The sequence below is a fragment of the Mirounga leonina genome, unplaced genomic scaffold (assembly GCF_011800145.1).
Source record: "Mirounga leonina isolate KUSES-001 unplaced genomic scaffold, KU_Mleo_1.0 Mir_201, whole genome shotgun sequence".
NCBI classification, from domain to species: domain Eukaryota; kingdom Metazoa; phylum Chordata; class Mammalia; order Carnivora; family Phocidae; genus Mirounga; species Mirounga leonina.
Window position 1 is genome coordinate 10,816,286 of NW_023270504.1, and position 15,310 is coordinate 10,831,595.

Below are 15,310 nucleotides of genomic sequence, written 5' to 3' on the forward strand. Positions count from 1 at the left end.
AAACATTTTCCAATCTTCATCAGACCAAAGAGCATACTATGAGTGAGAAATAATGAGAAACTCCACCACCAGATATGCTGTGTTTCTGTTTGCTGCTCTAGAAGTCTTCAAGTCTGGGTAATTTTGGTTGATTTCTGTTCCTTCTAATTGAGAAAAGAGAGGAAGAGGTGTCTGAGGGAAGGAAAAAAAAAAAAAGCAATGCTTTAATTAAAGATACAAGTTCTAGAAATGCCCAAATTATTTAAAAATTTTATATGCTACCAAAATACATCTCTTCCATATTTTCTAATGATAACCCTGGAAAACTTGTTCATGTATATTCTGATAGTGTGCAGACGTGTCTATTTAGTGCACAGTTCTGTGCTTCCTTCTGCTTCTCCTGATTCTCTTTGCCTAACTCGAGGATCTCTGGAAACTGTTTAATCTGGTGAAAGTATTCTACAAAGTCACATGAAGCCTAGAGGAGGGAGGGCAGCTCCCAAGAGTTCTACTGTGGCTCTTGGTTATGTTTTATCACCTTGAGTCTTGCTGATTGGGAAGGAACTTTCAGTGGGTCTCTGGGTAACTTTAGACATGAGGGAGAAAATTCAGGGGAATGAATATATTATTTGTTTCACCTTAAATATGTGGCTGTGGACTTTTAAAGAAACCATAGTAGTGTAACTGTTCTTTTTTTTTTTTCCCCTACCATTTTCAGAGATCTTCTAGGGAGCAGGCTATCATTAATGCATCAGTATATTTCATGTATTTATTAGCACAAAATTGCAAAGAAAAGCCAAACACATGACAGAAGAATTTCTATATTGTATTTTAACCTCAAATTTTAATTTAGCCGCATTTTTATTTATATTACCTCAGAGAGAGGAAAAGGGAATGGCTACTGAGTATTCTGACCATCTTTAGGTAACAGAGACACATCCTCACCTGTGGTCATCCATCGTGCCAAACAGATCAGTGTTTCACAATTTTGTGAGCTTCTCCACCTATTTAATATTTCCATGGTACCAGCATGCCTATTGGTATGCCCCAGCTATTCTCTTTCCAATTTGCATCAAAGATTACATATTCAGATTTCTTTTGTCCTCTTGAAAGAAAATGGTGAAACGGTCCATAGTCCATCGATAAAAAGGAAAAAATATATTAGAAATGGATTAAAAATACAGATACGATAATTGCCACCACAGAGCTTATCACAAAAACTTCACGAACAAGCATCTGTCTCAAGAACTGGAAGTACCATTATCAGATGTACTTTTTATATTCATATTTCAATAGACTAGAATAGATATTTCACTAGACAAATATTCAATAGCAATACAAAGAAGAGAATTACCAAAGGTCTTAACACTCACACGAAGCAATGTTCCCTATTTTTAGGAAGTGCTGGAGTCTCAGAATCAAGAATTTATAGAGAATCCAGAGGGCGTGGTAGCAATGAACCCCACATAAAACGTCCAATGAATGCCTTCATGGTGTGGGCTAAAGACGAACGAAGGAAAATCCTTCAAGCGTTTCCCGACATGCACAACTCCAACATCAGCAAGATATTGGGTAAGAAATGTATTAATGATTATGTGATGCATGGAATAAATTTACAGCTCTGTTTTCTGCAGTTGTTGAAAGGTACCGGCTTTAGAGGCCAGGCAGTTCATGTGATCTGCTTATCTAAAAAATAAGCACCATTAATTGAGGCTTTTCTTCCGATGACAAAGCATTTCATGTTTGTTGAGAAATGTGCCCAGTTTCTATAGCTTATTTAGTTGTGTGTCTCCATACTAATTGTTGTAATATTTTCTCTTCTTTAAGATCTAGAAATATTTTGTACCAAGACTAAGAAAAAAGTTCTTTTCCTATGAGCTACTTGGTAATGGGATTGACCTTTGAACTATAGAATTCTTCACGTGGTAGGGATGGAGGTAGAGGTGATGTTTGTTCTAGTACTGTAACTGAAAATTAGATTGTCAGGACCCAAGAAGATGGGCCGTGTGGGGCAATTTTTGATTTATACTTTTAGTAGCCTTAAGCAGATTTTCAGCATCTTTTTATTTATATTTTATTTTTTAGAATTACTGTTCTTTTTTAATTAACATATAGTGTATTATTTGTTTCAGGGGTCCAGGTCTGTGATTCATCAGTCTTACACAATTCACAGTGCTCACCACAACACATACCCTCCCCAATTTCAGCATCTTTTAAGAAGGGACTTTTCCTGTCATTTCAGCTTTCAGCTTAACAGATAAAGTACATATTTTCCTTATGTACAAAGACACTGACACACACAGAAGAGATCGTGAGAGGTAAAGGTAGTGATTATAAAGAGACCTACTATATGCCAGTTTAAGTCCCAGAAAAAGGAAGGGAAGATTCCATTTCTGTTGTGCTGTTCACTTGACATCGTCATCATCTTCTTCATCTGCAGATAGTGTGATGGCCAGCTACCAGATAACCTAAGCAAATTTTGATTATTTATTCTCTGACCTAAACAACAAAAGAGAATAGGAGCACCTAACTCTGAATTTGGGCTTCAACAAATAAGTAACATTTCTCTAAGTTATTAAAGCTTTACTAAAATCCATAATGCACTTGGAATTACACGTACCTAATGCAAGTAGGTGTTCGTTTTGTTCCTTTACATTAAGGAACTGATCATCTAGAGGTAGTTACTAAACATACACATGTGTTTTTATGCTCCCATATTCTCAAATGCTCATATCTCTGAGCGGAAATATGTGCTACCCAGTCCACAGCATGCATTTGTAATGAGACCAAAACAAACAAAAAAAAAACATTAGCCACTTGAACTTAGGTCTCAGTTTTCATCTAAAATGATTTTGAGATCTTTAAATGAATTTTATCTCAAAAGATAAGAGTATGTGAAGCCTAGAAAATGTGAATATTTATGGATAAAGGAAATGCACATTTTTTACATTACCATCTCTGATCTATTTTTCCTTTTTATGACCATATTTCAACTTCCATATGAAATTTCCCATTTTTTTAAAATATCATACCTGTTCCATTTGGGAAAAACTCTAGGAAAGAATAAAATACTTTGTGTAAGCATATTCCATATCTTAATGTATCAGTTATCACAAAATTAGAAATCCCAAAATGTCAAAATGAAAAAACAAACTGAATACTAAGATTGTTTAAACTGTCCTTATATCATTCAATTCCTGTGTCTGAATACTGGAAAAGTGATAGTCACTGATTAAAACTTTATCCTAAGTATAAGGGAAATACCAGTTTTGATGATGTGAAGTACTTTAGGAATGCAGCAAAAGATTTTATGGGAAAGATGTGACTAGCTACAAGCATTTCTTCCTGGTTTGAAGGAAAGAATATTAGAATGACCATATGATTATATCATAATGGGCTACATGAAAAAGAGTGCTGCCTAATTTTAGACTTTTCAATAGAATTGTGCTCATTAAAGATATAGCAGGGAAAAAAAAAAACCACTGAGGTGTTTGGGACCTCAATATTTGGTCATAGCTTCAAACAAATAAGTGATCTTCAAATACCCACAAGATCATTCTAACTGGCCCATTTCATATAAGAGTACAAAGAAAGCTTGATGTTTTCCTCTTTACTGATTGTTTTGGATAACAGCCTCCGACAGCATGCCGCTAATTCATTCTGCTTAAAACAGGCGCTTGAGCTGGGTTGACATTTTACGTAGTCTCTGGGGATCCTAGTTGACATTTTAAAGGGCTTCTAAGCATTTTATAATACCCTAAAATCTGGTTTTAATAAGCCATTCTGCTGAAATTGTTAACATAAGGAATCACCTTTTACTGTTTGGCGCTAGATCAGGGGATGGGGGACATCTTTTTCTGATTAGATATACAGTAGTTGGAGTAAAATGTGCAAATTCATTACAGATCCCATGGAGATGACAATGCTGCTCAGCTCAAACTCTTCATTTTTATTGTATTGCCAGATATAGAAAGGAAAAGAGTACTCTCAAGACTTTTTTTTTTTCTTCTTATTTTGAACATCAGATTTTTCGAATGAATCTTCCTCTTTGTCATCAGGGGGAATACCCAGATGTCCTCTCCGTTTTCCATTGTAAAAGGCCAGTCTTTTGAAAAATGCAGGGAACTTACTCCCTGTACGTGGTCCAGGGTAAGCAGTCAGCCCCACCCAGATCAAGTAGACGTTTTCCTCTCCTTTGGAGAGAACTAAAGTGCTCATCTAGTGTGTCTCAGGGTTCACATCGTAGCTATATACAGTGGATGCTGTACCTGCAAAACCATTAAAACCAAAACCAAACTTGTCATTTGGTTAACCCTATTCAAAAGTTATTGAAAAATGAAAACTGCATTTACCACCAAACCGAAACACTCTTTGTCTCCACTGTCATAAAATGGAATAGTTAGCCATTTTGCCAGCTACAGACAATGCTTAGGCTACCTTAATTCTTCATTTTAAAAAGACATCACTAGGATATGGCCATCTTTTAAAATGTAATTTAGGATACAGGGATATTTCCAGAGAAATTATATTAGCAAATGTCTAAATATTCTGTGATTCCAGTACATGCCAGATTTAGAAGCCAACTTGTCTGAGAATTTATACATCTTTTATTTTAGATAGATAGATAGATAGATAGATAGATAGATAGATAGATAGATCTTTATTATCTTTACATAAATATATATCTTTTATTTATTTTATATATGTGTATATATGTGTGTGTGTGTATATATATATATATATATATATATATATATATCCCTTTTTCCTCTGCATTTCAGCCAGATCGACTTTAAGTTCCTCTACTCCCCCTTCCCACTTGACCATTCTGTTCTTCCTCCATAGAAAGCTCTCCCTTTCTGATTCTTATAGGAGTCATTTCCACAGCAAAGCCTTCCCGACCTACAAAAGATTGATCCCAACTCCTTAGCTTCCTGTACATTCCACAATTGTAATTAAAATAATAAATTTTTTAATTAGCAGCTTGATGTATTTCTTTTCCACTGGAATATGGCCCTCAAGAAGATAAGGAACATAATGATTTACCACTGCATATCCAGTAATTAATACAGCATGATGCACACAGTAGGAAATCTAAAGAGTCATCACATTCTGAGGCAGGTTACTATGAGGCATAAACATTCCTTTTCCTTAGAGAAATGTATTCTTTTTGAGCTTATAGAACATTTAGACTTAGAGAAGAACCCTTAGCAATTCCTATTCTAATTGAGAATGCTAATTTCTTTGTTCTATCTAGTGATAAAGATAGGGAATTTTAATGTATTTCTTTAATTCTTAAGTAAATTATTTCTGGTAAGCTCACTTTTGCACTCCCGAATCTGAGGTTCAAAATCTGTTGTACATACTTGTAAGAAACTTCCCAAAAAGAATTGATCTAGTTCAATAGTATTATAGCTTTATCTGTATTTATATTTGCCCTGAGAATAACAATGTTTTCCAATACCTCTAGAGAATAATGTTGGGCAATATAGAGTTTGAGATTGTACCTACAAATTATTGGACGTGGCTATTTAAACACAAGTTTGAGAAAGGAACAGAAAAACAACCTCTATTATTTGAACTGTAACTTGGATTTCTGTAGTAAATAGAATAAAATCATATTGGCTATCTAGATTGGAAAAAAATCTGTTTATAAATTTTTGTAACACCTGCATGGATATACCCCCCCAGGCAACATCTGTTCTAATAGGAAAGAATTCTAAGGGAAGAGTATCGTCCCTTCTACTGTATTCCTTTAATACATGTAACAGCCCATATTGAGGAACTGTCAGCATTTGTAGGGAAGAACTGTTCATCGGTAAACTATTTGCATTTGAGATATGGAATTATGGTTGAGTAATGAACCCATTTGAAAGCCTTAAGAACTTGCTTAGATGACTTTGGAAGGCAGGTATAGGCTTCCGTACCAGAACATATTTGGTAGGGAACTCCCAATTCCAGTTATTTTGGTCTTTGTGCTTTTGGGTAGAGTTGAACTGTTTACTTGCTGATAAACACACTTCATCCGCAAATAGATTCTCCTCACATGCTTAATAAAAAGTCATCATTATTACCACTACTTCTCTTACTACTACACATATCCACAGTAATAGAACCAAATCTTTAAATCACATTTATATTGAGAATTAGCATCATTATTTTTTTGAAAAGTTTTTTTTATTATTATTTAATCACCATACATTACATCATTAGTTCTTGATGTAGTGTTCCATGATTCATTATTTGCATGTAACACCCAGTGCTCCATGCAGAACATAGCATCATTATTTTTAATTAAGCTGCAAACATTTTTGTGTGTGTGTGATCCTAGTTGAATCCAAACCAAAATCAAAAGTGAAAAGAAGGGGAGAACCAATTTGGATTACCAATTTGGATTAATATTATTAATGCATACTGTATCGCAAGAAATGACATCTTTATATATTATTGAAAGTGATTTATTAAGAGAAAAATCTTACCCCATACGTACTTATTCTTGTAATTCTGACGTCCACTAGGTCATAGATAGCAGGTGGGTTTGGGTATCTAAAAACGTACATTGTAGCATATTCGTGTTCAATTACATCCAACCTGAGTTTGAGTCACAGATTTGCAATTTAATAGTTGTGTGACCTTGGATAAGTTACTTCATCTATTTGAACTTCAATTTTCTCATCTTTGGAAATAGGTATAAATGTAAAACTACCTTACAGGATTCCAGTGAAAGGTAAAAATGAGACAGCTTATGTAAAGTTTTTAGCATAGTATCTAGCACACAATAGTTACCCAGTGCATGTTCATTTATATAATTTTTTGTAATTAAAGTTTTAATGAAATGAATTTTTAAATGCAACCATTCATGAAAGCATACTTAAACATTTTGAGGAAAATTTTATGTAATATATGTTAGAAATTATATGTAATATATGTTAGGAACCTTGTAGTAAGTAATGTGCCCCCCACGTAAAAATACTCAGTAACTAGATAATTAGCCACAGATTGAAAATGTATAAGTTTTTGCAAAACGTTTCATTTCACAGTTGACATATCATGGTCTAATGTGGAAACGAAAGGTATATTCTTTAAATTTAATCTGTGAGCTTTAAATGTATAATATACATGGTTGGCTACATTGTTAATTCCAGCCAGAAAAAAAAAAAAAATAGATCGCCCCACCTTTGTATCTTTGGGTACATAGTTTCCTTAAGGACACAGCTGGCAACACCGCTGTTCTTGTGGGATCTCACCTCATGAGTCATAGTTCGCTAATCAAACACATTTTTATGTATTTCTGGGTTTGGGCCAGCATTTTTACTGTAGGTTTTCTTGTTCTCAGCGTTATCTTTTTAGGAACCTTCGCAGCTGTGCATATTGGAATCCTAACCTTCTTTTCCTCACAGGATCTCGCTGGAAAGCTATGACGAACCTAGAGAAACAGCCGTATTACGAGGAGCAAGCCCGTCTCAGCAAGCAGCACCTGGAGAAGTACCCCGACTACAAATACAAGCCCCGGCCGAAGCGCACCTGCCTTGTGGATGGCAAAAAGCTGCGCATTGGTGAATACAAGGCAATCATGCGGAACAGGCGGCAGGAAATGCGACAATACTTCAATGTTGGGTATGGACATTTCAGTCGTTTTTTCATGGGGAATGCTTCTTGTTATATACTTAATGGGGTGTGAGACATATTTGTTTTGCTGCGAGCCAGCATTTTGAAAAAGAACCTGAACTCAGTGTATTTTCAGAGACTAGACTATCCCCCACATGATCCTGAAAAAGAATATCTCCATATGAAGTGACTCCAAGGGCCTAAAACATTGGCTCTCCCATGAGCTTTCCTGACAACTGGCTGAAAGTAAATAGTTGTGCAGTTCATTATTAAAAACTGAGAAGTATTATCGGTTCTTGTCCTTGTTGGTGTTCGTTACTTCTAAGGCATCACATTGACAAGTTCGACACCATCCTTGTTTGAGATCATACATCATAAAAATGATTTCAAAAGAAATACTTGCTCCGGAATATAGAGGGATTTCTGGGCGATCAAGGCACACGTGTGGCCTTTGTAGATCCCGCAAAATGGAGATTCTACTTAGGGCACGACAAGGTTGTGAACGGGAAGGCTCACTTCTGGGGAATCAAGAATGTAGCTCCCAGGAGGTTTTACCCTGCTTCCTACAGTGAGCCTGGCTACGGTGTCCTGTTACGCTGCCTGCAGCCTCATTGCTTCTGCAGAATTTTCTCAGAAAGCAGAGAAGTAAAGTTGCTCATATCTGGAACAGAAGTTAGTAAGATCCTGAGGGCTGCTTAGAATAGTAAATACTGTTCTGAAAATGGCAAGAGGATACCTTCAAAAAAAAAAAAAAAGTTTAAAAGTCTGCCCTATCCTCATCTCTGGAAAGAGTCTGCCTGCTCTGACGAGTGGCCTGTGATTTACATCCCAGGGCATGAGTCTTCTCAGAGCTGAGCACGAAACCCAGCACTGACGAAATAGTAAACATATGAACGAATGAAGGAATGAATGATTGAAAGAAGGCATAAATGAGCATCATCTATTAATCCCTTCTCACTAAGACCAGCTACATAATTTGTGGAGCTCAGGGCAAAATGAAAATGTGGGGTTCCTGTTAAAGAGTTAAGAATTTCAAGACTGCGGCAGCAGAACTTTAAACCAAACATAGGGTCTTTCTAAGCCCAGGGCCTTGTACAGATGCAGAGCTGTCCACCCTGCTTCCTATCCCCACCAGCCATGGCAGGGACCAGGTGGGCAAAGTGATACTGTTCAGTTCTGGTTTTATTTTGAGTAATTTTAGGGTTTTTTTTTTTCCATTAAAATTGCATTATCTTTAGTTTAATTATTTCTAAAACCTCTGGATGTTATAGTGAAGGAGACATGAACTTGGGGTCAAGTTCTTCTGCTTAATCTTTCTGCACCTCAGGGTTTTTTTTCTTCATAAGATAGTAATAAAACAATTATTTTAAGAATCAAATAGGTACCACATGTAAATGCCTTGTAATCTGTCAAGCACTAGACAGAAGTAAGGTATCGACATCACAGGAGGATGCAATTTTTTTAAATGTTGGGCAATAGGATGAGAAACACTATTTTAGAATTGGGCAAGCTGAACAGATTCGTTATACAGTAAAGGTTGCATGTGAGTATCCCCTCACCCACGGTCTTTTTTTTTTTTTTTGGGTGGGGGGTATTCCTCTCTGCAGGCAACAAGCACAGATCCCCATCGCCACTGCTGGTGTTGTGTACCCTGGAGCCATCGCCATGGCCGGAATGCCCTCCCCTCACCTGCCCTCGGAGCACTCGAGTGTGTCCAGCAGCCCAGAGCCTGGGATGCCCGTTATCCAGAGCACTTACGGCGTGAAAGGAGAGGAGCCACATATCAAAGAAGAGATCCAGGCTGAGGACATCAACGGAGAAATTTATGATGAGTTCGATGAGGAAGAGGATGATCCCGATGTAGATTATGGGAGTGACAGTGAAAACCATATTGCAGGACAAGCCAACTGATAAGGGTCAAAAGATTGTTGTGACCTTAGGACTTAAAGAAGCCCTAGCTGGTTCATCCTTACCAGTGGCCAAGCACATTAACTTTCTCATACACTGACTGTTACTTTAACTGTTAGTCTTAAATAGTTGGGACATCAGCTGACTAATAGACCTCAGCCTCAAAAGGCTTGGAAAGGAAAAAAAAAATACAAGCAAACAACAATATCAACAACAAGAGATTGAAATAAGCTATGGGTAAAATAATGCCAGTAATTCAGCTGCTACATCCAAGCACTGAAGTCTTACCCGTCAACTTTTTTTTTTTTAATAAACTTTATGGCTGTTTGTTCTACAATGTTCTAGAAATTCTCACTCAGGTACACAGTGCCAACAAGTGGCTTGTGAATGTGTTTTGTTGTTTTGTGCTACAATTTTTAAAAAGAAGTAAGTTTTGTTTTGTTTTTTGGGGTTTCTGGGTTTTTTCCTTTTCTTTTTCTTTCCTTTCCTTTTTTTTTTTATAATGCACCTGACAGAAAAAAAGAAAGATGAATTTCTCTTTACTTCTCTCCACCTTCTCCATCTCTATACTTTAAAGATGGAAGTCTGTGCATGGGGGGGGGAAGAGGGAAAAAGAGCCTGTTTTTAACTTCCTTGCTATCCACCACAAAATAAGCAATTATTTTCTTTAGAGGACTTTCTTTATCTATTGCACACCACACTACATCTTTGAGCAAGTGCCAAATTTGTACTGAAGTGTTGACCCAGTTCCTTTTTTTTTTTTTTTTTCCTTTCCTTTTTCCTGTTCCTTCTTAAGTTAGGACAGTGTTATATCTTAGACAATCCCTTGAAAAACCTGAAATACCAGCAGCTGGTGAGATTTGACTTTTTTTTTTTAAATGGAAACTGTAGGTGCTGTTCTCAGGTGAAAAGAGAGAGAGAGAGAGAGAGAGAGACATAAGAAATTTAGAGAAAAAATATTTTCTAATCTTGGATTTTTGTGTGTATGTATGTGTGTGATTATGGTACTAATAGGAATAACATTGAACCATTGTGAGTTAAACCCACATCTGGGGATGAAATCCCACATCCTCCTAAGTGACTGGTCTGGAAGCAACCTTGACCTTGACTTTGCACTTCAAATGACAACCAAGATAGGGCTCAGAAATTATATTTTTAAATTTCTAATACGATTATTATTGGATGGATCAGGCGGCCCTGTGTAATCGAGGTGTGCGTGTATAACATGGAAGCTACTAGCAAACTGTTCCCAGATGTCCCTTCTTCCTGGTCAGTTGGTTCCACTAATGTTTGCTACTTAATGATTTCTGTTTGTTTTCCTATTGATAACTTCGAGCAAAACAATCATTGTTTTCTTTGACTGTATTTGGCCATTTTCCAGAAACACAGAATTAGCTTATTTCTTCAACATTCCATTCTTTCCTGATCAGGAAATGGAACTGATGATTTTATAAGGTATTTTTCATCTCTCCATGAAATGAGGCAGAGGCCATTTGCATTTCACAATTGTGGGCCATGTGCATCCCATACCATAAAAAGCAGGATTTGATTAAAAGTCATTGCAGCCCGACAAAATGGAGCCTGGCTGAACCCAGTGATCCTCGCCACCACTCTTCCCTCGCTGTAAGATGAATCCACTGACGTCCGATTTTGGGTTCCAGCAGAGTATGTGCATAGAGCAACAACTGATGGTGACAGAACTGCTTATTTAGATTTTGCCAGCCAAATGCTAAGGCAGTCATAGGGCTTGTACAAATAAATGCAAAATCACTTAAAGTCAATTGCCATTATTTGTGCTGAAGTATCAGACAGTAAATACTCCAACCAGTAGCTTGGATGTGCTATGGTTTTCACTCCAGTCATCATTTTCCTATCCCACCCCTCAAACCTGACCCAAAAGTTTGATTTTTACATATAAATAAGAAAAAAACTCCTTTTTATTTTTCTCTCTCTCAAAAGACTTGCTCTGGGGTTTTGCTTGGAGGAGCTGATCATATCCTGCATGTCAGAGATTTTGTTTTGTTTTTCTGTTTGTTTTTGATGACTGTATTTTCATTTGAACTGCCTCTTTTTGCTAGTGTTGTAATGATGATGATGATAAAATAATAATAATAATAATAGTAATAATAATAATAATGGTCAGCTGTTCCCAGATTAGTAAGTTATGTATAATTTATTTCTCCCTCTCTATTTTATTCTCCTCTGATTTGGAAGTGCAGCCAATAAGCTGTTAGATATTTAAAACAAATTTCCATCTTCCAACTCATATATATATATATATATATTTATACACACACACACACATTCACCCACACAATTTTACTTCGCCTTCAATAAGTTTTCTCCTTTTTAAAAATTTGGCCCCAACAATGTCAAGTTCTGGTGTTTCATACAAAGGAGTGAATAGGAGGGTCGTGTTCAATCTTAATTAACTTATGCTCTCATCACTCATTTAGTTATTTAATTGCCACAGTCATCTAGAGCCAATTTTTGTTTTTGTTTTTGTTTTTAAGCACTCTGGATAAGGAAAAAAAAATAGACACTCGTTTTATATCGTTATTATGTACAATGTGAAAACAGATTTTTAAAAATTTGTTCTTCGTCTTTGTTAACAAATTCTTTCTGACTTATGTGGGTTCACCTCTCACGTTTGCTGGATACTTATTTTACACCACATTATAAAGATGCTTTGTTTTCATTTCATGACTTTGGGCTACAAGAATACTTTGTTTTAGCTCCAGGTAGATGCCCCTGAGGGCAATCACGGCTGAAACCGATTCTAACACACTTACCGGTGAATTGACAAAACACTTCTGTTTGGTCTTTTTTTGTTTGTTCCTTATTTTGTTTCATTTGAAGGGGAAAGCGAAATTGTTAATGGTGACCCTTAACTGCTGAAATTCAGAAGTTAATTTTATTTAGTTAGGTTAATGTCAGAGAGGCTATACCGTGCCTGGACGAAAACAGGAAGTCCAGAACCCCGCGTTCTGTTCTCGTGTTCTGACATAGAATTCACTGGGTATCGCAGTTTCTTTGCCTTAGTTTTCCCCAGAAGAAAACAACAAGAAAAATTATACTGATGTTTAAAGTGCTTTGAAGTCATTTGATAAAAGGTGCTATGAATAGCAACTTAATGTGTTAACACATTGCCTTTTTGGCATTTGATTGGTTTATCATTTTTGTAAAGGATCCTAAAGCCTTGTATTCTTTCTTTGTGCCCCATGATGATCAAAAAAGCTAAGGTAGAGGAAATGAGAGTAAGATCAAACTGAAATGAAGATAACATTTCCCTCCTCTATCCTTTCCTACCTCCCTGTTCACATATCCCTCTCTCTCTCTCTCTCTCTCTCTCTCTCTCTTTCTCTCTCTCGCGCGTACACACGCATACACACATGCACACACTCATCCCAGTACTGAGGAATAATCTTGCCTGAACTCTCATTTTATGGCTATTGTAATCAGTTCCTCCAGAAGTAGTCATGTTTTAATATGAATATAAGAGAACATCACTGGAGAAAATAGGTTAAAGTTGCTCATTTACAAGTTACTAATAATTTGGCTAGTTACTGCAATTGGATAAAATATAAAACTGTTCTTCAGTACGTTTATTAATTAGTTAAATCAATTTTTAACATTTATTTGGCATCTGCATTTAAAAGTTAACCATGTATAAAATCCCTCCCAAAGAACATAATTATTGAAACCAAATCCTCTTATAAGGAACGATTATAAAAGAGTTTTCTTTGATGAAATTATTTCATAGATTTGATTTCGGAGTAGACTTTTACCTTAATTCATTTAAAGAAAATTATCTTTAACTATTTTGTGGTCCCAATTTCATATATTTTCTTAATCCAGAAGTTGCCACTGTTCCCAGCAGAAATCTCTTTTATCACATTTAAAACATCAAAAAATAATGTTCATTCATTCTAATGGGTGAATTATTGAATTGTAACAAGCAACTGTATATTTGCAAACAGGTTTATAAAATATTTGTCTAGCAAGTTAATAGTAAAATAAAAATTATGGGGTCTGCAAGGAAAATTATGAAGCCCACTTAAAGTGGTTCAGATATCTCTTATAGGGCATAAGTTTTTGCGTAGACAGGCTTTTACAGTATTTAATTTTAAAGTTTCCTATAACTATCAGTTTCCCAAGTTGAAGATGATGTTGTGTTAAGTTTTCTACTGACTGATTCCTGTCCTTCCCAGTGTTTCTGTCACTGGTTCACTAAAACAGTATTTATACAGCTCCGCCGGCTCTAAAGTTCTTAGTCCTTCTAACATTTTGGATTTTACAAGTCAAAATGGGAAAAAAAAAAAAGTAGAAAAGAGACAATCAAATGCCTGGAGCTTAAAACAAAGTATGTGCAACCTACCATCTCACTTGAAATTTAATAAAATAAATAATTATGTAAATATAACATAGAGTTATAGATTTATATTTTGTTCATAACACATAGTGTAATATAAGTTGTATATTTTCATGTTTTTGGTTTTATGTTACCATTCATGCCACAATAAAAATAAAACAGGAGTTTATGTACTCTTAAAAAAAAAAGATGTGGGTTGCCACCAACCTGTTCTTTTGTTTGTTTTTTGTTTTTTGTTTTTGCATTCTCTTTTTTCAGTATTACTGCCATGCAAGGCACCAATAAAAACAGCAAATGTGTTCTTTACCTATTATACTGTGTTTCTTTTCACCATTCTTGTTATGAAGGTATAATCTTTAGTTTTATTATGGAAAGAGTAAAAGCACGGAAAATAATTTCATTTTCAATATAAATAACCCCGCTTCCTGAGGTGGACTTTGAACTGAGAGCTAAGGATTTAATTCTTAGCGGTGTACATTGCAAGAAGGGCCACCAGAACTTATGATAATGCACCTCATCATGCAGGGATCTAGCTTCACTATAATGTCAAAAGATATCGCTCTCATATGCAATTGAGTCTAATACTCTTTAAAATCCTACAGCCCGAAGCACTTTTAATGTTGTTTCCCTAAGTCTGATGCTATCATGGGGGCAGGGTTTCTACACTTTAAAATTACATTTTATCCTGTTGTTTGTATAGAAAAAAAATGTAAATTTCAGATTGTGAAATTACTAAGCACTATAACTAATATTTGCCTTGCTGGCATCTAATTTAGAATAATGGGTATTTCTAAATACCCATTAGCCTCTGGATTCTACCTTCAACTTTTTAAGCAAATGTGAAAAACGAGAAGCCTCCTTTCCTTCCGATGACCATTTTTGCTCGTCTTTTCCACCATATTATGTTTTTCTATCTTGATAGTTCTGTGTGTAACCGGTTCCTGTAGGGGTTTTTGTTTGTTTCCTTGGTTGGTTGGTTGCTTGCTTGCTTGGTTTTTAAGTAAGTACCAAGATGCTGGGTCAGATAGCATCTGGTTCAAATGAATATAAATTAAGTACATAAAGAGGATATACTCGAGTAACACTCGACCGGTTGTAGCCCTTAACTGAAGTATTTTACAAAGTCTGGTCCATGGACCACCCGCTTCAGAATTAACTGTTCAAAGTGTAGATGCCTGGGCGCGACTCCAGATGTAGTGAACCAGAATCTCTAGGGATAGAGATAAAGCTGTTGCTGTTTAACAGCTCCACGTGATTATGCGGCATGCGCTGGTATCTCAAAACACCCAGGAGGTGGGGCTATTTTCCTCTCCTATTGACTTCTGGCGTGTCAAATTTTGCAGATCCTGCGGCCTACCATCCTTTAACTTTCAGCCTCTGTGAAAACCTTGACGCTTAGGGTCAGTGAGTGGCCAGAGTTGGACATTTGGAAAGAGCTCTCCT

General features: G+C 36.1%; 1 protein-coding gene across 5 annotated transcripts in view; it reads left to right on the forward strand.

Moving 5' to 3' along the window:
* Positions 1 to 9,664, forward strand: part of SOX5 (SRY-box transcription factor 5) — a 1,007,739-nt gene extending 998,075 nt beyond the window's left edge. For all 5 annotated transcript variants that reach the window (XM_035028072.1, XM_035028070.1, XM_035028073.1 and 2 more), the window contains 3 exons: positions 1,378 to 1,551; positions 7,380 to 7,596; positions 9,195 to 9,664. In XM_035028072.1, coding sequence (XP_034883963.1) covers positions 1,378 to 1,551; positions 7,380 to 7,596; positions 9,195 to 9,498 — 695 coding nt within the window. In that variant the 3' untranslated portion in view covers positions 9,499 to 9,664. The remainder of the gene's footprint in view (positions 1 to 1,377; positions 1,552 to 7,379; positions 7,597 to 9,194) is intronic.
* The last annotated feature ends 5,646 nt before the right edge of the window (positions 9,665 to 15,310 follow it).